General features: G+C 35.8%; 1 protein-coding gene across 19 annotated transcripts in view; it reads left to right on the plus strand.

The window, feature by feature from the left end:
* The window catches only part of TMTC2 (transmembrane O-mannosyltransferase targeting cadherins 2), a 416,895-nt gene that overhangs the window by 336,065 nt on the left and 56,845 nt on the right, over window positions 1-23,985 (plus strand). For 15 of the 19 annotated variants that reach the window (XR_014083335.1, XR_014083337.1, XR_014083336.1 and 12 more), the window contains 2 exons: window positions 7,219-7,333; window positions 19,938-20,001. Coding sequence is in view for 11 of the 19 variants with exons in the window: in XM_081594871.1 (XP_081450997.1) it covers window positions 7,219-7,333; window positions 19,938-20,001 (179 nt within the window). In the remaining 8 variants the exon portion in view is untranslated. Of the gene's footprint in view, window positions 1-7,218; window positions 7,334-19,937; window positions 20,002-21,684; window positions 21,856-23,882; window positions 23,951-23,985 lie in introns of all 19 variants that reach the window. The other 4 variants (XR_014083332.1, XR_014083330.1, XR_014083334.1 and 1 more) reach the window with 2 other exon arrangements.

Below are 23,985 nucleotides of genomic sequence, written 5' to 3' on the forward strand. Positions count from 1 at the left end.
CAGCTCCCTTTTCAAATTTTCTACATTTTATAGTTAAACTATCTTCATAATCTCTTTTTTCGTCTGCTAGATGGAAACTGTTCCAAAAAGAAATGTTGCATTTATCTTCATATCCCCATATCTTGGGTTGGCTACTTTAACCTTCAGCTTGTTATTTTCACAAATGGTTGGAATTATTTCACAGTGCAATAGAATATAATAAATTTTAGACACCTTACATAGTTTGAACTTTTCTGAAATTAAATACTTTTGAAAGTATTAATATAATTGATGTCTGGATCACTTATATTCCAAGGGAAATTCAAAGGTCTAAAATCAGGGCCACTAGTTTGCTCAAATACAAGAGGCACATTCACAGAGACATCATTCTGAATGGCACCCTTGTGTACTGTGCATGCGTGACCATTCACTGCAGCCTTGCCTAAAATTACTGTGAGGTGAGAGGCTATCAGTAGGCAAGTGCCTGATGACCTGGGCTGATGAGGTTCTAACTTGGTCTGGAAAATGAAGTAGTTAGTCACATAGAGCTATGACTAGGTTAATTCAGTCCTGCCATTGATTAAGTATTTGGTAAATCCTCACTGTGTGCCACGAATTAAGAGAGTGAGCCACTGTAATATTTGGGGTAGAGCATTCCAGGCTTTTCCAGAATGGAAAAAGACCCTGGTGAAGGGGTCTTTGTTACTCTGATGTGTTAGATGAACAGCAGGAGCCTAATATAGATTCAGTGAACAAGAGGGAGAGTAGTAGAAAACAAAGGAGATGAGGTCAGAGAACCAATGTAAAGGTTGAGGGTAGAACTCTGTGTTGGTCATATCGGGCAGGATAGTCCAGTGTAATGACTTTCAACTTCCCTGAGCCAACTGTAGAATGAGAGGATCCCTGACTGCTGTGTTGAGAGTAGCCTGTAGAATCAGGGGCAGAAGTGTAGATACCCATTAGGAAGTTAACTGCTGTTATCCAGGGGAGAGGATGGTTTGAGACAGGGTGGTATCAGAAGTAAGACAATTCTAGATATATTTTGATAGCCTGATGTCCTCTCTAAGGGGAACTGTTTTAACAAAAATTCTCTGTTCTAGTTAAAGATTTTCATTTGCCTTTAACCATTTTTAAAGGCTGTGTATGAGTGATTTTTCCTCAAGAGAATTGAATTATCATAGCACATGTTACTAATTGTTTTAGTTCCTTAATTTAGTTGTATTGATCATAAGACTGAGTTTTTCATGATATTTTAGTGAGAAATGACAGTCCCAACTAATCTTGGGAGTTTATATGCAGAACGTCTGGAAAGCAGTGTTTGAACCTACAGCTTAAGGCCAGCTTACAATTTTATGGGTTTCTACCTTTCAGACAGCTTTTTAAATCCAGGAATTAATGAAAGATTAATCTTCACAGGCTTGTCATATTGATATGTTGGTAAAAATCTACAAAGTAGTTAAATTGTTCAGTGAGACAGTTGTCCAGAGAAGAAGCAGCACACCTCTAATGCTGAAACAGTTGAATTCAAAACTCTCAACTGCTTTCCCCTTTCCCTCGTGAAGCTACTTAAACTCTGTATCTGGGCCTCTAGAGAAAGCTTTCTCTTTTTATATCCTCTTCTGTCTTTCCCTACTCAAATGTATTTTTTGTTTTATAACTCTTCATCTTTTTTTTTTGTCTTTCTCCCTTTGATTGGATACAAGGAAATAAGATGATTGTAATTAACTTGGGTAAGACAAATTACAAACCAAAGAAATAATGATAAGGTATGGTAGCACAGTATACCCGGAGAACAAAATGTATTTTACTTAAATTTTTGTGGTTTATTTATTTGAGATTCTACTCAATTATCAAACACAAAGAATGTGTTTGTCTACTGTATGTGAAAGAGAAGTGATTTCTCAGAGATCTAGCCTGTTAGTGAGGAATAAAACTCTTAAATGTCCTCATTTTGAGAGAGTAAACTTATACGTAGTATTTCTTATTCATATACATATGTATTTCTAGCTGTACATGTATGTAGAACCTTGTCATTATGCCTGTGATGTGAAGGAGAGCATGTCCCATGCAGTTGATTTCTAGAAGAGCTCAGTCTTACTGGTATCTACGCAGACAGGAGTCCAGGGTATGGTGCAAAACATTCATTTTCTTGTTCCCATAAGACAGCTAGCCCTTAAGCTGGGGGCTCTGTACTGGCAGCATCAGTTTTCCATAGGAACTTCTTAAAAATGTAAATCATAGGCTCTGCCCTAGACCCACTGCATCTGAAATTTTAGCAACAGGACCTAGCTCTCTGTTTTATCAAGTCCTCAAAGTAATTGTGATACGTCCTAAAGCTGGAGAACCACTGAGAAAGGCAATCTTTCAGGTCTTACAGATCTACCAGTGTGGATAGACTCCCCAGAGGGCCTGCCCTCCTCAAGTTTTTTTCCTTTCCTTTCTAGCACCCTTCACTCCCCGCAGTGTCCTGACTCAGTTTTGTCTCAGAATGAAAGTGAAAGTGTTAGTCATTCAGTTGTGTCAAATTCTTTGAGAGTCCATGGACTGTAGCCCACCAGGCTCCTCTGTCCATGAGATTCTCCAGGCAAGAATATTGAAGTGGGTAGCATTCCCTTGTCCAGAGGATTTTCCCAACCCAGGGATCAATCCTGGGCCTCCCACACTGCAGGCAGATTCTTTACAATGTGAGCCACCAGGGAAACCTCAATCTCAGAGCCCCAGTAGTAGATCCAACTCACCAAGCTTCAGGATCTGGCTCAGTCTTGGGTGGGCTCAATGGTCAACCTTTGTATTCTTCAGTGAAGAGTACTTCTGGCTCACTTGCTAGTATTGATTAGTTCTCCTAACACTGATCCAGTGCTTTATCATGTAAAACAGTTCACTTCCCAATAGTAATCAAGACAAGAGGATTGAGATCGTCAGCCTGTCACATGTACTATAAGTGGGGCAGTCATGGTGGAACAATTCTGGTTTATTGCCCCTTGTTCCAGTACAATTAACAATACCATTCACTTTTACTCCCTTAAGTGCTCTAGTTTAGACTGGTAAATTATATTACAGTGAAGTTAAACAGTAGGCAATTCTAACACTACTGGGAAGTGGTCAAAGAAGGCTTCACCAAAAAGGAAGTGTTTTAGGAAGGAAGGAGTGTTTAGGAAGGAAGTGAAACATGTCCTATTATGCTAGGTGGGCAAGACAGGCAGCCTGGAGATTGGGGCAGGACAAGACAGAGAAACCGTAGAGGCTGAGAGTTGAGGGCCAAATAAGGATGTGAAGCAGCAGGTTACACTAAGGGAAACAGGGTAGTTCAGAGTCTGGAGCCGAGGTATGGTGGGAGCAATAATGGAAGAAACTAGTAGAAGAGGAGCGATTAAGGTAGTCTTTTAGCAGTAAGAGCAAATTTTGTTATTCCCCAATAACATATCAATTTAGGATCTTTGGATAATTATGTAGAAGAAATCTAGCGTGTCTTTATTTATTTATGTTGGTTCTGTGTATTTGAAATGCTTTTTGCTCTATTTTTGCATCAATTGTGAGCTCTATTTGAAACAATTAATTACTGTATAACATGGTATAATAATAATATATCAATATTTTTGACTTTGGTTCAGATTTTCAAATTCACTTAAAAAACACCACATGATTCACATTGCCTAATGTCTTATAGCTTTATCATAGCAGAACACTAACTGGGCTATTGAGATCTATGACTTATTGAGAACAGAACAGAAGGAATTAGGCAGATACTTTACTTATATATTGTATTATTGTTTTTCTGCATGTTAATATGATGAATGAATCCTCCTGTTAGAAAATCATCATATAGGAATTTTTTCTTTTTTGGTCATCATTTGCAGTACTAAAAATCATATGTTTCATGTAGTTTTGGGATCTTAAAAGCTGCTACAGAGCCTATGTTCTGTGGCAAAGCTTACCTGAAGTGTAAGGAAATGTTTTTAAATATTTTAAAAATTGCCTATTTGATTTGCACAACTAGTTAGTTACTCTTTTTTTTGTTGATGAACATCAGAGATATGTTCAGCATTAGTAGAACTTGAAAGGCTTTGCCTTGGTCATTGCATATCAACTGTCTTTTTAGGCCATTGAGTATCATTGTCTTCATCACCTAGACTTCTTGTCACTGTCCCTCTGTTTCTTCATGGACAGTATAGATTTCATTTTTTTTCCTCAGAACTAATATATCTACTTTTCCTTTTACCATCTGGAATAATAAAATAACCTTCATTATTGTTGCATTTCCCTTCTATTAATACAGAATACATTTCAGAATTAATAACTGTCTGGAAAGGAAAAAGAATAATTAATTCCTACATTATCCTTTGTTTAAATATCACATAAGTAATTAGTATATTTATTAATACATTTAGTTAGGTAAATAGGCCTTGAAGATAGGTAGCAATTAATATTATGTTCTAATTTTTAATCTGTAAAAAGCATAACTAACTGAAAAATGAGTTTAGCCTGGTATCCTGTACCAAGGCATATGTGCAGAGATATGTCTGTTTTTTGTCCTACTTTATTAAAACCTCATATACTTTATTTTTTTTCTTCTTTCTTAAACATTTTATTTTAAAATAAGTATAGATTTACAAGAAATTGCAAAGACAATACAGAGAGATCCTGTAGTATTAATACATCTACGATATTACATCTTCTTTAATTAGAAGCTTGCTCCTAAAACCAAGAATTTGATACTGATATAAAGTTTGTGTATAGCTGCATGGCATTATATCACATGGTAAATTTTTGTAACCACTACCACAATCAAGACACAGAACTGTGTCATCATCACAGAGTCTTCCTTGTCCAAATCTTTTATAGTCTTCCTTACCCCTCCCCCCCACTCTATGATGCCTAATTCTTGGCATCCTGAAATCTGTAAAACCTCATATACTTTAAACTGAATCTCATTTCAACATGTCTGTAGAGTTAATGTCTACATGAATTCCTTAAGTAATACATTTTTCTATGTATCAACATAACTACTTATAATTCTGTTTTCTTAATCATTTTCTGGCCCCCAAATTATGTTTGTTTTGGGAGATGAGAAAGGTGCCAAATGTTATGTGAAAAACTAAGAAAGTGATATAAAACATTTTGTAGAAACAACTAAAGGACCTCCAACTCCTGTCAAAAAGTAGGATTAAAAGCCTAGGCCTGTATTTACTCACCACTCTGTACCAGTTGAAGTTTAGAAACTGGTCTTAAGTACAAGCAGTGGCTGTGGTTGATTATAAAACCTTAAAGTAGAAAGTTTCCCTTGTGTTTTAAGAACTGCCTTTTAGTTCAGAAGATAATTTATCGCAGCACTGTTTACAATAGCCAGGACATGGAAGCAACCTAGATGTCCATCAGCAGACGAATGGATAAGGAAGCTGTGGTACATATACACAATGGAATATTACTCAGCCATTAAAAAAAATACATTTGAATCGGTTCTACTGAGATGGATGAAACTGGAGCCCATTATACAGAGTGAAGTAAGCCAGAAAGAAAAACAACAATACAGTATACTAATGCATATATATGGAATTTGAAAGATGGTAACGATAACCCTATATGCGAGACAGAATAAGAGACACAGATGCATGGAACAATTTTATGGACTCTGAGGGAGAAGGTGAGGGTGGTACATTCTGGGAGAATAGCATTGAAACATGTATATTATCATATGTGAAACAGAACACCATTCCATGTTCGATGCATGAGACAAGGGCTCAGGGCCGGGGCAATGGGATGACCTGGAGGGATGGGATGGGGAGGGAGGTGGGTGGGGGGTCCAGGAAGGGGAACACATGTAAACCCATGGCTGATTCATGTCAATGTATGGCAAAAGCTATTACAATATTGTAAAGTAATTAGCCCCCAAGTAAAATAAATAAATTTATAAAAAAAAAAAAAGAAGAAGATAATTTGTAATATTTACTAGATAAGCAGTAAGCAAAGAATTTACCATTTTTAAAGTTTTTCAATTTCTTTGTATGCCTTAGGACTTGTGAATCATTTTTCTAACAATTTTTCATATTGTCAAAGTCTTGAACTCTAAGAAAACAGGAATCTCAAGACAAACAAACAAAAATAATAAAATTAAACAACTCTATAAGCCTGTCAATTGCCTGGGTGGTTTCTGTATACCTCTGTCCTCCCTTGATTTGATTTTCATTTGATTATCTGTATTAGATAAGGCTTAACATCATTACTTTTGCTGCTAATAAATCCTTACCTATAGAAAGCAGCCTGTTCTCTCTGTTTGCATATTTATATCTTAAAATTGGTCCCAACTTTTTTTGCCTTTCTTTGCTTTTACAATATGATTTTGGGGTAGCATCATACAACAGTTCTTGAGATATAGTTTTGAAGAATTGTGTGGCTCTATCTGCAATAATTCTAACCTTGCAAAGCTCACTTGAAAGTAATCTCAAAAATCTGAATTTGTGAATATTCTTCCGTGTTTAGTAGTCAGTCTGTAAGATAATCCTAAGCCAAGCTTTCTATGTTCTTTCAATAATTATAGTGTTACTTAGATGAGGAAATAAATGTATATTAATATGGGTAGCATTGTGCATACACATCAGAGACAAAAGCTGCTTTAAAGGACCAAGAAGTAAAATCAACTCAACTTATTGTCATATATCTTTTTTCCTACAAAGCAACTCTCACCTTAGAGTCTTGAGGTTTATAGCTAATAATTAAATTTTATACTAGTGATGCAACATAATGATTATAGTGACTTACCTAGGTGAAACAACTAATGTCTAAACCAGTTGATGAGTGGCTTACTGAAATATATTGCACCTGAGCTATAGATTTAGCAGAACTAATATAGTGCCTTAATCCCCACTTTGACAATCAGAAAACTAAAATCTTCCCAGAATTTTTTTGTTTTGTTATACTTAAAAATATATATATTTTTTCTTACATATTTGTAACATACCTTTAAATTTGTTCATTTTATTTCTTGCTTCAATAATCTATGGAGGATTTTTAAGAAAAAAGATGTGTTAATGTAACAGATTTGGTGTACTGCAATATCCTGCAATTAAGGGAAAGGTATATAAAATATGCCTCAATAATGAGCATGTAGATGTGCGGCACACATAAATCTTAGCTTTGTATCACCTTTACCACAGTTCTTACATTTTTCTCTATAGCAGCTTTAGTTGTTTCACAGGATTATTATTTTCTAGGTTTCAGCTCACTTGACTTCATGCTTTGCAGGTCAGTTTCTTCTGGAAGAAGCCCGCCTCATAGAAGCAGCTGAGATGGCAAAAAAAGCAGCTGAGCTGGACAGCACAGAGTTTGATGTTGTCTTCAATGCTGCCCACATGCTCAGGTTAGTTTTTGCTACTGTGCCTGAAAAGACTAACACTATAGCTTTAAACCTATTAAATTAATATAATTTAATCAATTATACTAATTACCCTTATTGTAAGTACCACCTTACACTACATTCCAAAATGAATTATGCTGTTTAACCATGTTAAAATCAGTTGGGTCTATTTAATTCATTATAATTTATGTGTCCAGTATATAGATAGGGTATATGAGAGTTAGGATTCTCTGAAAATTATTTGAGACCCTTTTCCATTAAAAAATTATTGTCCATAAAATACAAAAGGAAAACTGCAAAATTGAAATTAATAATTATCTAATTAAATATCTCCAAGACAGAACATTGTGTCAATTAGTCAACTGCATCTCGGTATTTGTGTTTTTGTATTTATTATTTTGATGTGGCACATGAATACATTTTATTATACTTGATAGTAGAGAGGATTATCGAATATAAATATACTGAAGGCCTATCAAATTCTCAGATGGCCCTGTAATTAACACTGTTGTTATGTGTTGAAGTAGTATGTTTTTAGACCTATTTATGCATCTCTTCTCAGAAAGATTGTTTTGAAGACTAATTACAATAATTCAAAACAATTAAAAGGCATATGAACAGTTTTTGTGTCAATATAAAGTGAAAGTGAATGCATTAAAGGAGGATGTTTTTAAGAAACTCGAATGGTTTATACAGTTGTTCAAAAAGCATTATTTATTCTATTAGCCATATGTACACCCCTTCTCAGATGTGGTTACTTGAAATCCACTCTAAAAATCTCCATGCAAATGCTTCCTTAGGTAACATTCCCACTATGGCTCAGAGCCTGGCTTCTGGGAAGTTTCTGATTACATAGATCACTCTTACCTGGGAAGAAGAATAACAGAGAATTGGTCCACATTTGAATGATTTTAAAACATGGACTTTTGAGAAAAATAGAGGAACATTTAAAAATAAAAATTTTTTGAGATGATTGTAGATTTGCATGCAGTTAAGAAACAACACAGAGAGATCCCTATACAATTTATCCACTTTCCTCAATGGTGATATTTCATAGAACTACCATACAGTATCAAAACCAGTATTTTGACATTGGTACTAATCTACTGGTTTCCCCAATTTTACTTATACCGTTGTGTGTATCTGTGTGTATTTAGTTTTGTGCACTTTTATTACACGTATCAGTTTGTGTATCCATCATTCCAGTCAAAATACAGACGATTTCCATCACCACAAGCATCCTGTCCTTTTATAATCACATACCCATCAGGAACCAATATTTAAAGCAAGTTTTATAATTTACTTTGAGATTTTATTTATAATTTGAGATTATTAATGTAACTATATCGTAGTGGTTTCCTCCTTGGCTTTTAATAAATTTTTAATAAAGAGGAAAAAGAATACTGTGAGGTTTCAGTTGAATACCCTCATTTCACATTAATGCTTAGCATTCCTAAAGCAGATACTTTCAAAGAGAAATCAGGATTCAATAAACTATTGGTATATTTAAAAAATAAATTGTAACCAGTTTGCAAGAACATTCAATGGAAGGATAATTTTTTTTAAAAGACAATTTTAATATGCATGACAAGGTCAGTTGCTGTGATGGGAAGGGGACTTTTTGTTCTTCATGAATAAAACACTATGCTTTTAGTCACAATAAACCATTTACAAGAATGTGCATGCACAAGTTTCTAGATACTAATTCATCTTAATCATAATAGATACTTTCATCAACAAGGCATTTTGCTACATATTAAATCAATATCTGAAATTCAAGGTCTACCAATGTTTGTTATAAGAACAATTACAAAAAAGGTCCTTGTTAAATATATGACTTGTAATTTTTCCTTAGTTACTGTAGTGCTAGAAACCAGTGGAAAGTTTTGTTATACATTGGCAGCATGGAAATTCTTAGGACTTATTTTTCAAAACCTTCTCTCTAGCTTTCTGCAGGATGCATTCCTTATCAAGTTGCATTCAGTCAGTGCCTTCGTATCGTGATTGCGAGTATGACCACCGCAGCCTGCCCATATCCTATTCAACTTGGTGGCAGCTCCTGTGAAGGTTTTTGCTTATTTTTTCAGCTCTGTCAAATTCAAGTATTTCTTGAATGCTTACTGTGCAAGCTGAACACCAGCCTCTTCCCTTATTAATCAAGAACATTTAGGGGTTTTCTGAAAAATAACAAGAAAAGCTATTGGTTTTCCCTTGAATGCAGCCTTATCAAAATGGCTAGCTGTCAAGATTTTGCTTATTCAGTGTTACATCTAATATTTCCCTTGGTGATGCCACATTGTGGTAAATTGAGTTTGATGTTAATTTTTCCTCAAGAACTCTGTTCTTTCATAAGATATTTAGGAGACAGAATTGGCAAGGTTTGGTGATGAGTTGGATGTAAGGGAAAGGGCAGAAGTCTCCCTCGCTGTGTCTTGAATTAATGGTTGACTTAAGATCCAAAATCAGCAATTTAGGAAATGTTAGAGTTCAAGACATGATTTGAAGCATCCTGATTTAACTTCCCTTTCCTAGGCTAATTCCCAGTGAGTTGACCCAAGGAATCTATTAATAGACAAAAAGCTGCTCATCACAAAAGCCAAAAAGGAAAAGAGGAAAAAAATTATTCCCCCAGAAGAAACTAGATTGGAAGAGCTCATCAAGGGGAAAATCTTTACTTATTCAGACCTTCAAGAGGCTAGAAATTTGCAAAATTTCTAACAGGCTCATTTTAATTCTCAATAATAGATGAAGATCTTTTTCTGTAAAATTAAAACATTTCTAATTAACCTACTCCAGTATTCTTGCTTGGAGAATCCCATGGACAGAGGAGCCTGGCAGGCTATAGTCCATAGGGTTGCAAGAGTTGGACACGACTTAGCAACTAAACCACCACCACCAATTTCTATTGTCAAGGTGATTCACAAGAGCACTATGTGGTGTGGAAGTATTAATGCTGCTCACCAAATATATTTGGCCTTCTGACTTCAAGAAACATAACAGGACTGCACTTTCCTGCCTTCTCCCTGGGTCTTTTTGAGTCACTGAATGTGTGTGAATGTGATGTATGTTACTTTCAAGCCAAAATTGTAGGAATCAGTGGAAATTGATCCTGAAATAATAAATGGGAGACAAACCTCCCTCCTCATTTGCACTAGATATGTTGAATGAGTGCAAAATAAATTTTGTCCCTTCACTGAGATTTAGGTTGTGTCTATTATCGAAGTGTAATCTAACCTGTCCAAACTGAATGTGTCTGTGAAAATAAAATAGGTTGTTGAAAAGAGGGGTCATATAACACCAGAAAAATTTACTCAGTGATTAATAGGATCTCTGAGTTTATAACTACAGTGGAGGCAATGTAAAATTCATAGATAATTTAAATAGAAATTATAGATATTTTCCCAGAACTTAATGAAAAACATCAAAGATATGAAAATGATGACTGAAAGGATAAAAGATTGGGGGATAGAATGAGAATGGTATATACACAGTAGTTATATATATATATATATATATATATATATATATATATATTTGTATAATTACATATAGCATACAACTGTGTACATATAGTTATATATACACATATTACTCTTGCCTGGAAAATCCCATGGATGGAGGAGCCTGGTAGGCTGCAGTTCATGGGGTTGCTAAGAGTCGGACGTGACTGAGAGACTTCACTTTCACTTTTCACTTTGATGCATTGGAGACAGAAATGGCAACCCACTCCAGTGTTCTTGCCTGGAGAATTCCAGGGACGGAGGAGCCTGGCGGTCTGCCGTCTATGGGGTTGCACAGAGTTGGACACGACTGACACGACTTAGCAGCAGCAGCAGCAGTGTTTATATACTACCTATATACATGAAATATGTATACATGTACATGTACACATGTATACAATTATATGCTATTATATATGTCACAAAAATGAAAAAGTGAACTGCTAGTCTCTCAGTCGTGTCCAACTCGTTGCTCCTCCATAGATTGTAGTCCCCCAGGGTCCTCAGTCCACAGAATTCTCCAGGCAAAAATACCGGAGTGGATAGCCATTCCTTTCTCCAGGAGTTATTCCCACCCCAGGGACTGAACCTGGGGCTCCTGCATTGCAGGCAGATATTTTGTCATCTGAGGGACCAGAGAAGCCCATATATGGCATATATACACATATAATTATATTTGTTATATAAATGTTAATGTAAATAGAAAATTTTTGAAGGAGAACCTAGAGCAATTAAACAATTATCAACAGGTAGAGAAACTTTCCAAGATAGGATGAAGGTCTTTAATCATCATATTAAAAGTAAAATTAATGAAAAGAGATCTACCTACTCCTAAACTTATCTTCTTGTTTGAGTCACTGTTTTTAGTTGCTCACTAAAGAATCCACTCTTGGCAGTTTAAGTGGAAACAGGATTTATTGTAGAGAATTCTACAGTCCACAGACTCTTCTGACAGGATTGAGAGTACTCTACATAACCAGAAATAATTTCTACCGCCTAACTTTCCTTGCAGCACAGCAGATTTTAGAATCCAGAGCTCTGTCATCATCACCCACAAGGAACGAAGAAGAACAAGCACCACATTCATGAGATGATTCTTCTGGGTGCAGCTGCTTTCCCCCCCACACCCCCACCCCCAGCCCATTATGCTTGCTTCTGACTTTGACTGTCATGAAGTTGCATCTGATTGATGGAACTTGAGTTTTGTGCTGATACTTTGGCTGGAAGAAAGCTGGAAGATGAGGGAATTTCTGGCTTTTGCCTTGTTTGGGAAGACAGGATCCACATTTTGGCTAATTACTAAATATATTTCCAGGAAGAGTGATCACAGATGTTGAAGGCCTCACATAATATTAGAATGTTGACTACACGTGTTGACATTTTTAGTACTTCAAATAAAATGGAAAAGGAAAAAGTACTGGATGTTTCCAGATGAGAGCATTAAAAAAAAAGCAGATTGGTTATCATCAAAGGAAAATATCAAAGGAATTTAAAATACTAAAACTCAGTAGAGTTATGTCTACAGAGTTGTGAGAGGAAAGTATTGAATCAATTATTCTGTTAGAAACATTTTGCATGAATGGATTTATTCAGTGTTCTCCCAGAACTGGAATCTTGAAAGCACACAAGGATATTTGACACCTGAGAGGAAGTCTTGAGATGCTGAAAACAAATTTAACTTATTCCCAGCATTCATGGGCTGTAATGAAAAGCTTTTTTTTTTTTTTCTCTTTTTTTTTAAATCCACTTATAGGGTAATGAAAGAAAAAAAGTAGCATTTATTCAAACACCTCCTGTCTACCTGGACTATATTTTACATTTTTTGTGTGTCACCTTCTTAATTATAATTGCACATATATGAAGAAGATATTTATATTCCCATTTTACAGATGAAGATGCTGAGACTCAGTGTTAGTTATTTCCCACAGTTGGTAAAGCTGGGATTTATGCTTAGCATATTCTGGCCAACTTTAATACTGTTTTCACTGTGTCCCATTGGCTCCCTCACATCTTTATAACTGAGCAATTACCTAGAAGCTGTGACTCCTGAATTTACTGATGGAAAAAAGATTTACAGGAAGTAACAGATTTTCAAATATGTAAATCCTAAATAGTAAGATCCTTCCAATATTATTAAATTACCCTTTATGATAAATTTTAGAAAGTAGATTTATAGTCATAGGAGAGTGAACTCCAAGTTTGTACTTGGAGATGTTAAGTTTTTAGACATATCGTCTTAGGATAGTGTCATACTGCTGAGATAACTACAGTTTACTTTTTTCCAGGTCTAAGGGCCCAAGTTGTCACTCCTTCCTAAGGTAGTAAGAAAGGCAAAACTACACTATACCAACGGGTTCCCAATGTTTCCCTAATTTTTAGAGAGCAGAGTGAATATTTGAGAAAAAATTGTTATCTTTTGGTTTTCATTCTCAAATAATTTTACTGGAAGTGACATAAAATTGAAGTTCTTAAGGGATAAACGAACAAATTCAGATTATTTTCTCAGAGCAAATTATGAATACACACACACACACATACACACACACACCTACACACATGTGTTGGATGTTGGAAATATCTCCCAGGCCCTCTGGGTCATATGCTTCCTTCTTTAATATTTAGCAAGTTATCAAAGACCACTTGAAAAGTTACTGGATTTTCCATTTATAAATTGTACTTTTCTGACCAATTTTGGTCAGGAGGGGCTTGTTTCAACTAGGTTATAATAGGTTGTAAGGTCTTTAAAACAAAGGGGTGTGGCAGGGACTCCCCTGCTGGTCCAGTGGTTAAGATTCCATGCTTCCATCGCAGAGTTCACAGGTTCATTCCGTGATCGGGGAACTGAGATCCCACATGCCTCACAGCCAAAAAGTAAAAAAAAAAAAGAAAAAGAAAAAAAGAATATAAATAAATAGGGCCAAGAAATTAAAAAAAAAAAAAAAAGCTATTAAAAGAGGCATGGCAGATGAGGTTGGAGGAAGGTAGGCATCTTCCTACTCCATGCCTTTCAGACATTAACATATGTGTGAATCATGAATCACTGGAGATATTGTTACACTGCATGTTCTAGTTTAGGATATGTAGGTGGCACCTGAGGTTTTACCCTTCCAAAGAAAGTCCCAGGTGATGCTTATGATGTTGGTTCTTAGACCTCTCCTATAAGGAAGTTCTAGCTTGCCTTTCCTTTTGTCATCCCTCTCAACCCAGTCTCTCCACCTAAGCATTACACCTTGAATATAAGTACTATATGGGGCAGCAGCAGCAGCAGCAGCAGCATAGGACTATTATAGTGGACATTACCAATACACATTTCCTCATTCCCTCTCTTTTTATTGTGTAATCTTTACAAATACAGGCTTAACCTGTCCTTAGCAGCCCTGAAAGATTTGAGGCCATTAAAGAATGGGCTGACACTCTTATGGGACATCAAGAAATGTCTAACTTTAGGGAATTATTTTGTAAAACTAAAACATCAACAAAGTCTTTTCTTCTGTTACTGCTACACTGTTACTGCTACATTTCCACTTTGCCTCTCTCTCCTTGATGTCTAGCATTGAGATGGATGCCTACAGATCATGAGACCACTTTTAGTTTCTTGACTGCGAGTTCTCATTTGAGAATCCTTCATGATCATTAACAGTTAATTCTAGGAGTTTCATTACAAGAATTTTTTCTGCTCTATTATATTTACATATATGTGACTCTGATTTTGCTATTTTAAGATTTTCCATACATTTTTATGTCCTTGTTTATTTCAGTTCTACATCTATTCCTACCATACATTGATCAGCTAGAATTAAAATGTGGCTCTGTTTTGAGTAACTTAAAGCTAAATGTAAGTTTAGCAAGTTGGCATGGACCCAGGAAACCTCAGCTACTGTTTCACTCTACTTTCATGATACAGGGAACAAACAGCTCTCCAGTATAAAAAAAAAGGCTCATAATTTATTCTTGAACATGATCACCAAGACTTTAATAAAATATTGTCTTTTATATGAGTCAAATGGTGATTATCATCCACATTAAATAATCTTAATTCAAAATTGGCCATTCACAAGCATTAATAATTGTAGTTAAAGAGAGTCTTCTAAATGCTACTTGAGTTTTTATTCTCTGTATTCTCAAGTCATTTTAAATTTACCAACTTTCACAGAATACGTAAAAATGTAGGTAATTGTAAATAATTCTTTAATCAGATTTTCCTCAAACATTTTACAGGATATGTTAAGTTGTTTCACAATGTAATCAATCCCCAAATTTCTTTTATACATCTTATCTTGTCAGAATATTGAGTCCTAAACCTGTGTTCTAAAAGACACTTTTCTGTCATAAAATAATATCAGAGAGAAGAATTAGTAATACGAAATTTATGTCTTTATTTTTAGCGTATAAGCTTCATAGTCTCTTGTGCAGAAATAGAATTCCATAGTACTCAAATGAGGACATTTGTTTGTGCCTTTTGTTACTATCTGTTTCAATTCTGAGCCTATCTTTTCCCTGACAGCAGAAAAACTGAATCTAAAGACCAAAAATACAATTAGCCTAATCCAGTGATTTCCTCAGAAGTCAAGGTTTACTTCATAATCATGTTTACAAATAACATCTGGCTTTTTCTACCTCCTATCTTTCCTGGCCCCAAGAGGCCACAGCTAATATGCAGAGAAAGAGGGCCTTACATATATGATAGGCAGGAGTTAATAATAAGAAAGGAGCCTCTGTATGAGTCTGCAGTTGATGTCTATTGTTGGCATAGTGATTAACTCTTTATTCTCTAGATAAGGGACCTAATGTACTTTCCTGGCGGCTCAGTGGTAAAGAATCCACCTGCCAATGCAGGAGACTCAAGAGACATGGGTTCAGTCCCTGGGTGGGGAATATCCCTTGGAGGAGGAAATGACAACTCACTCCAGTATTTTTGCCTGAAAAATTCCAAAGACAGAAGAGTTTGGTGGGCTGCTGTCCATGGGGTCACAAAGAGTTGGACAAATCTGAGCACGCATGCACAGGGGACATAATGCTAACTCAAGGTGACATGTTAGATGAGGGTAGTCACCCATCTGGACTTAGTGTACTTTCCTGGTAAGAGTAATTTTTCTTCCTCACTATCTCATTCCTGGCATTTTAAAATGTACTGTGGCCAGAATACAAAGGTGTCTGTATATGGCCTGGGAGATCTCTTGGCAGAGCCAACTGCTTTCCCCTCTACACATTCCTAGTCTTCTACTTGGCCATAATGGGAAATTAGGGTTCCATTTTCTGTCTAATTGTGATCTCACACACCCCTGCCACCAAAAATAGGAGATCGTGGAGGTAAGACAGTGAGTATCCAAACACTGTTCTTGCTTTTTCTCATTCCCTAGTTCCTTGCCTTTCCCCTGAGTTCCTCTTCTTCCCTCATTTTTGGGAGAGGGTGAGGTTCATAGTGCAAAACATGAAATCATGCATTACACCATTCTCATACTGTGCTTTGCTCAGCTGGGTCTGGTGAAGTTAACTTCTAATCAGTTTGGGAGTTAGGGTCACACAGGAAGCAAAACCTGTCGTTGCAAATGTTCTCCATATTTTCACTGTTTCGAATCTCATTTCTTACATTTAAACATTGTTTTTAAATCACAATAATCAAATAACATGTTTTATTCCTTTCTTAGTGTTTGATGTGGTAACTACTGTGATCATCTTCCACAGAACAGTGTATCACATGTCCTTCTGATATATCTGATGCTTACAGGGATATCTGCCTGGTCTTGTGGTTCAGATATTTTGCTTTAGAGTCCTTGATTTAGAGCTCAACCTTTTACCAGCTGTGTTAACTTGGGGGATGTCAACTTCTCTAAACCTAATTTTAATCATCTTTTAAATGTGGTCAATAATAGCAGTCAGTTCATGGTACTGATGTAACTGGCAAATGCAGTAATCAATTCATAGAATTTTATAAATGATAGAGAATTTAGTGTCCCAGAAAAGAAATAGTGAACAAAGAAAAAATAGGGGTATACAGGAAAAATATATTTTATCAGCTTCTTTAAATAGTATGATCCCAGTAATCCTGGGAACCTGAGTCCTGTAATCAGTCTTTAACAACAGTGGTTACGTTTCCAGACAACATTTAGTAGAGTCCCCTAAGCAATTAGCAGAATATTGCTAATTTCCTCAGTTTTCAAATGTTGATTAATGATTCAATCATTTTAGCAATTAAGATTTATTAAGTACTCCCCAGGTGCTTCTTGCAGAGGAGAGTATGCAGTATAGCTTACACCATAAAGTAGACATTGGACAGCTCCTCATGAGTTTTCTTTGTAGAGAGTATAACAAGCATATACATGAAGATTCAGTGGGTAGAACTGATACACTGTTTTCCCCATAGTTTTACATGTGTTGCCATAAACACCTGATAACTAGTCAGTAAACGCCATTTAATATTAGAAGCAAAGTCCAAGAGTCAAAATTAATTTTCACAATTATATAGCAAATATAATAAACTCTACTATTTATATTTTTTATTAAATGGAATATCATTAATTCTACTTCTGGCTTAATAGACTAAGTCATCTAAACTAGATTTTTCCTTTGAGAATTCAAAAGACTGAAGACAGGGAAGGCTTGATAGACTAATAACCCTTTTAAGGGGAGAAACCTTTTTCCAGTTGCATTGATTATTATTTTAAAGGCATTTTACCCAGTGACCCAGTGAATTCCTTAGTTCTACTTTTAATCCTTATCTACCTCATGACTTTGAATGTCCATAAGATGAATATTAATGATAGCCATACTTTCTATATTTGACATACACAGGTTTATCTTGCTTCAAAGTGACCTACTTCTTTGTAGTATTAAGTTACTCTAATTTCCTACCTCCATGCCTTTTATTTTGCTCTGGAGAAAACCTTTCCAGGGCATGACCTAATGAATTCTGGTTCAAATTGCCAAATGAATCTGAACCAAAGTGATCTTATAATTTGGTTGAGGGAACCATCTTTAAATACCCTAGCGAGAGAATTTTTACAGTTTCATACCAGACTAAAACACTTTTCTTGACATATTGAAATTGAACTTCAATGTTTATGAGAATATAAATTGCAGCAGCATGTTGTAACATGTCGTGAGTCCAGTAGAGTCTTAAGTCAAGGGTTTTTACTTTCTCATAACCCCATTAAAAATAGCAATGTTTCTAATTATTTTTCCTTTAAAAATTAGAAAAATATGTCCTGCTCTCTGGAGAAATGTTGTCTTCACTTATTCATATAATTTTTATGGTTGCATGGTGTATGTCTTTATAGTTTTTATGTGGCCTGACCAAAGTGCAAATTCAATTTTATAGGTATGCCCAGTTTGCCTTCTCTTACAGAGAGTAGTAGCTTTCTAGTTGAAAAGGTTAATTTTGTTTCTTCTCTTTATTCCTGACCTCTTTTCAAACTTCTTATCTCAAAAGCTTCTTCATGTCACAGTTTCAAGAGAACACTCCATTTAATTGCAGGACCTCAAGGCATTAACTACTGTTGTTCATGTTATAACTGTGCTGTACATATATCTAAAGCTGAATTTGTCTTTTTTCTATAGCATTTCTTTTCTATCCCACATATATGCTCACCAGACTACAGTGCAACCTGCAAGAGCTTCTAATTCTTATTATCTACTATTCTGGAAGGTTTTCCGAAAGCAGCATGGCATGATAATAAAATGTACTGTTTTCTGTTTGTTTGTTTTTTATATTTTATTTATTTATTTGACTGCACCATGTGGGATGTGATCTCTTAGTTCCCTATACCAGAAACTGAACCCATGCGCCCTGTTTCAAAGTGCAGAGTCTTAACTACTGGAGCGCCAGGGAAGTCCCAAACATACCATGTTTTGATGGCTTATTGACTGGACTTCCTGGAAACTCAAGACATTTGATTTCTTCTATTAACCAGTTGGCTGAAGCAACGAGTTTGCTGTGAATTGAAAGAATAGACAGTGCACAAACTTATCTATAAAGTTTAGTGTACATCTTATTTGTGTCAGTCAACTGTGACAGTCACGGTATTTTGTGGTAATTAAGAAAAACTGTTGCTGTTTGAAGGCTGTGGGAACTGCAGAATTCAAGACAGGCTGGAAGCCTGAATCAGCAGGAAATAAGGTAGCCCCAGGCTCTTCCTGAAAAGAAGCGGGACATCCAGTAACAATTCTTTACAGGAAGAGTCTGAAAGGACATAGCCCTGTTGCCTCCACCATTGTGAGCAGTTCTAACTGTTTCTTCATCCTACAGCCATTTGCTCAGGAATCGAGGTCTTAAGCAAGAATGTCCCTTTAGCTGAGGCTCCATCATGGGCCTACCCTTGTGGCCAGAGAGCAAAGAAAGGGAGAGGCTGACTTGTTTTTTTTTTTTGGTAGACTGCGGACATTGAAAGTTTCTTCTCCTGAGCTTAAAAGAAAGTAACTTTATAGATAAATACAGATTAAAAAAAAAAAAACTGCAAGCATTTATGATTTTCATAAAACAAAAACAGCTAGATAGTAATCTTGGCAATTTATTTTTAAAAGTAAAGGTTTTTCTGGGTCATCGTATTGAAGCAGGAGAATCTCAACCCTGTAACATATTATCTTGTTTGTCTTGGAAAAGAAAAATGACATTTCTAATTTCTAATGTGTAAATTCACAGTAATATCTGCTGAATAGGATTAGGCTGAGATACTGAGATATTATTTACAATGCCTAAAAGATCATGACAAAGTACATTATTTGTTGTTTAGTCGCTGAGTCATGTCTGACTCTTTCTGTGACCCCATGGACTGTAGCTCTCCAGGCTCCTCTGTCCTTGGGATTTCCCAGGAAAGAATACTGGAGTGGGTTTCCATTTCCTTCTCAAGGGATCTTCTCAGTCCAGAGATTGAACTCACATCTCCTGAATTGCAGGCAGATTCTTCTACTGCTGAGCCACCCTGGAAGCTCCACAAGTACACTGCATGCATTCAATTTTTAAATATCTTTTTCTACTTAGTCAACTTATTATTTGATTGACATGGTTGTGATTTTTTAAAAGTTAATATTATCTTGTTGCATAATGATTCTGTTCCTTAGTCTGAAATTTTGAAATAACTAATATAGTTTGATGTTTTTCTCTTTAACAGACAAGCTAGCCTCAATGAAGCAGCTGAGAAGTATTATGATCTGGCAGCCAGACTGAGGCCTAATGTAAGTACCTTCCTAATGTGAAGCATTACTCAAAGAGTTACGTTCACAGCATGTGAGAGTTATAGACATAGAAACCTTGTGATACTGGCTTTTTTCCTCTCTGGTCTCTTATTTTGAATACGTGCTAAATGGCTGATTCAACCATAAAATCTGCCAGTCTCAAGCTTCTTTCTGTTTCCAGAGGTACACATTTTGCTGTTTACTATCCTGTGTAAAGCACTGTATATTTTTATCATTTGAATACAGGTTTTAGCACTATTAAATATTCTGCATTTGGATGACTGTTAACATGAGTTCTTTGAAAGTATTTTTGCTGTGATGTTACATACCTCTGGGTTTCCTAACCTCTCACTGATTCTTGCATGTGGTCAGACCTCAAGCTGTGTTCAATTCAGTTCAGTCACTCAGTCATGTCTGACTCTTTGTGACCCCATGAACTGCAGCACGCCAGGCCTCCCTGTCCATCACCAACTCCCAGAGTTTACTCAAACTCATGTCCATTGAGTCGGTGATGCCATCCAGCCATCTCATCCTCTGTCGTCCCCTTCTCCAGGGGGACCCAGCATCAGGGTCTTTTCCAGTGAGTCAGCTCTTCGTATCAGGTGGCCAAAGTATTGGAGTTTCAGCTTCAACATCAGTCCTTCCAATGAACACCCAGGACTGATCTCCTTTAGGATGGACTGGTTAGATCTCCTTGCAGTCCAAGGGACTCTCAAGAGTCTTCTCCAACACCACAGTTCAAAAGCATCAATTCTTAAGCACTCAGCTTTCTTCACAGTCCAACTCTCATATCCATACATGACCACTGGAAAAACCATATCTTTGACTAGACAGACCTTTGTTGGCAAAGTAATGTCTCTGCTTTTTAATATGCTGTCTAGGTTGGTCATATCTTTTCTTCCAAGGAACAAGCATCTTTTAATTTCATGGCTGCAGTCACCATCTGCAGTGATTTTGGAGCCCAAAAAGATAAAGTCTGACACTGTTTCCACTGTTTCCCCATCTGTTTGCTATGAAGTGATGGGACTGGTTGCCTTGATCTTAGTTTTCTGAATGTTTGGTTTTAATCCAACTTTTTCACCCTCTTTCACTTTCATCAAGAGGCTCTTTAGTTCTTCACTTTCTGCCAAAAGAGTGGTGTCATTTGCATATCTGAGATTACTGATATTTCTCCCGGCAGTCTTGATTCCAGCTTGTGCTTCATCCAGCCCAGCGTTTCTCATGATGTACTCTGCATATAAGTTAAATAAGCAGGGTGACAATATACAGCCTTGATGTCCCCTGTCCCTATTCCACAGTCCTCATGTCTAATAACTGTTCTTTTCAACTTTATCAGGTATTTTTTTTATTAGAATTTTTCCCTGAGTAGTCACACTTCCATAAAGTAAGGTGGATGGAAATTAGATCATTACTATTGAAATAGAGTAACCATTTATGAGAGTATAAGAACTGGTGTTGTATCAATCTCCTGAGTACTTTTTTCTTCACAATACGTCACTGAATGCCATTGCTTTTATTCTCATCCACACTGCTCTGCATCACTCTCCAACACTAAAACCTCCACCCTGCTCTCTAGATCTCCACCATCTATTGAGAAATGTAATTTTCAAGTAGCAATGATAGTGCACGTGTGATGTGATTTATGTTACTACAAATAATGGAATCAGTCCCATTTCTTTACAGTAACTCATCCATTGGACAAACATCTATAGAGTGCCTGCTTTGTGATAGAATACAGAGATTTTATACTCTAAAAGACCACACAATGTAGCAGAGAAGACTGAACATAATCAATTAATTGAAATACAGTGTGGAACAAGAGGAGTATTAATGCTTCCTTCAGGAGACTCAGCTGTATGTAACCTTAGCTCTTGAATCTAAATGTCCCCAGTGTCATTAACTATAAGGTGATTTAAGAATCAATAAGCTGTTTGCAACAGAAGAAAATAATAGTTGTAAGAACAAGTAGCACTAAAATTTATTAAACACTTGTTATGTGTCAAGCATCATGTTAAGTACATCATGTGAATTCTCTCCTTCATCTCTCACAACAACCCACAGATCCTTCTGTGATCCTTGTTCTGCTGAAGTTGAGAGAAATGAATAACTCACCCAGTATCACAGCTAGTAAGTAGAATCACATTGTAACCCAGGCTGCTGTGTGTATAAGAACAAAGCTTGATGGAGAAAAAATGCAGTTGTGTCTTAGAAAATGCACCAGAAGTCTAGAAAAACAAACAAAAAAAAATAATGATCTCCTCATTTATTTATTAAATGTTTAGAGAGCACCTGTTAAGTGCCAGACACTATTCTAAGCACTGGATACTCAGCAGTGAACAAAACTGACAAGAGTCTGTGCTTCTTAGGAGTTTATAGACTAGAGGTGAGGAGACAGAGCAGAAGCAGATAAATAAAGTATATAATATGTCTGACAGCAGTAAGTGCTTAAAGAAAAATGGAGCAGCAAAAGGGAATTAGGAGTTGCAAGGGGACATACATATGCAGGAGGCACAGTTTTGTATATGCCCAAGTTGAGCATCTTTGTGTAACATTTCTAAGAAAAGTATTGGACTTAAGACCTTAAACTTATTACTGTAAGTACACTGAAGACAGGAATCAGGATTTTTGTGTTTGACTTCTTCCCTCCCTCTGATCCTTCCTTCCTTCTTTTCTTTGATTAGTAGAATTGATTGATAGAATCAATAATAGAATGATATACATACTAAATGATGGTAAGTTCAACCTTTATTCATCCAGTAGCAGTCTCTTGACTGTCGCTTTTATTTTTATTAAGTCGTTGGGCAGCTGGTGGTTTTCAGCACATTGTACTGGATTAGTGAGAAAAGGGCTGTCTGAACTCTCTGACCATACCTCAAAAATGAAAAAGACAATTGGACACCACATGATTTAAACCTGACTTATGAGATTGTTTATTTTAGATGACTGGCCAAATCATAAAATCAATATTTAACTCAAAGTCACATTTATGAAATCCCAAAAAGTTTCTTCATAAACATGCTGCAAATTGCTTTTGAAAAAATGCATTTATTCAAATGATATTTCCCTTATCTGGTAACAATAAATTAAGTAGTTTATAGACTTGGATAGGATATGAGGTTTATATTTAGCAATAGTAAATGATGTTACAATTTATGGATCAACATATGTGATGTTTCTCTAATTTATTTTACAAGTTGTGTTTGGTTTCCTGTACATAATCGAGTAAGATGCCACTAAGACAAGACTGATAAAATACAGATCTTGACTATAATACAGGTTTCTATTCTGAAATGAAGAGACTGATTTAAACAACTGCCCCATGCCTTGAATTATTAACATTTAGCATGTGATCTAAATTAAAACATCCATCTGACATCTACCTTGCTCATAGCTGTTTATTCCTTTTATCATAGAAACATTCTTTGTTATTTCTGTACTTAATAAATTCCAGTTACCTGTTTATATGAGAACTTGGTAAATAGACCTCAACTCTTATTTCCTATTTAAGTGCTTTCATTGTCTCTTCTATTTTTCTTGTCTACATGGTAATCTAATCTTACTCTTATTTTTCATAAAGCACTTTTTTCTGTTTAGTTTCAACTACAACAATCTGTAGCTGTATGTGGGGAACTCTGTGGAGTTTCCAGCAGTGTTTGTATCAGATCATGACTATGCAAAGTAACATTTTTAATTGTAATCCTCTTGTACTACCCACTTGTTATAAGAAGATTGTTCATTATCTGCAGGTTGGATTTCTTTCTTAGTAAAATACCTATTCCATTTCTTCATGATGTTCCGTGTTGAATTATTTTATGTTTTCTCTTCTACAAAAGACTTATTTTTCTATATAATTTGCTTTAAAATTATTGATTGACTTTCAGGATTATTAATATTTGAAGAAGTCCAGTGACCCAAATGCTAAAATGATGAAGGAAGTCTAAATTAGCAGGTACCTATAATTTTAAATGTTAAATTCTGATATTA

The sequence above is a fragment of the Giraffa tippelskirchi genome, chromosome 4 (genome assembly GCF_054371585.1).
Source record: "Giraffa tippelskirchi isolate mGirTip1 chromosome 4, T2T-mGirTip1v1.2.pri, whole genome shotgun sequence".
Taxonomy (NCBI): Eukaryota; Metazoa; Chordata; class Mammalia; order Artiodactyla; family Giraffidae; genus Giraffa; species Giraffa tippelskirchi.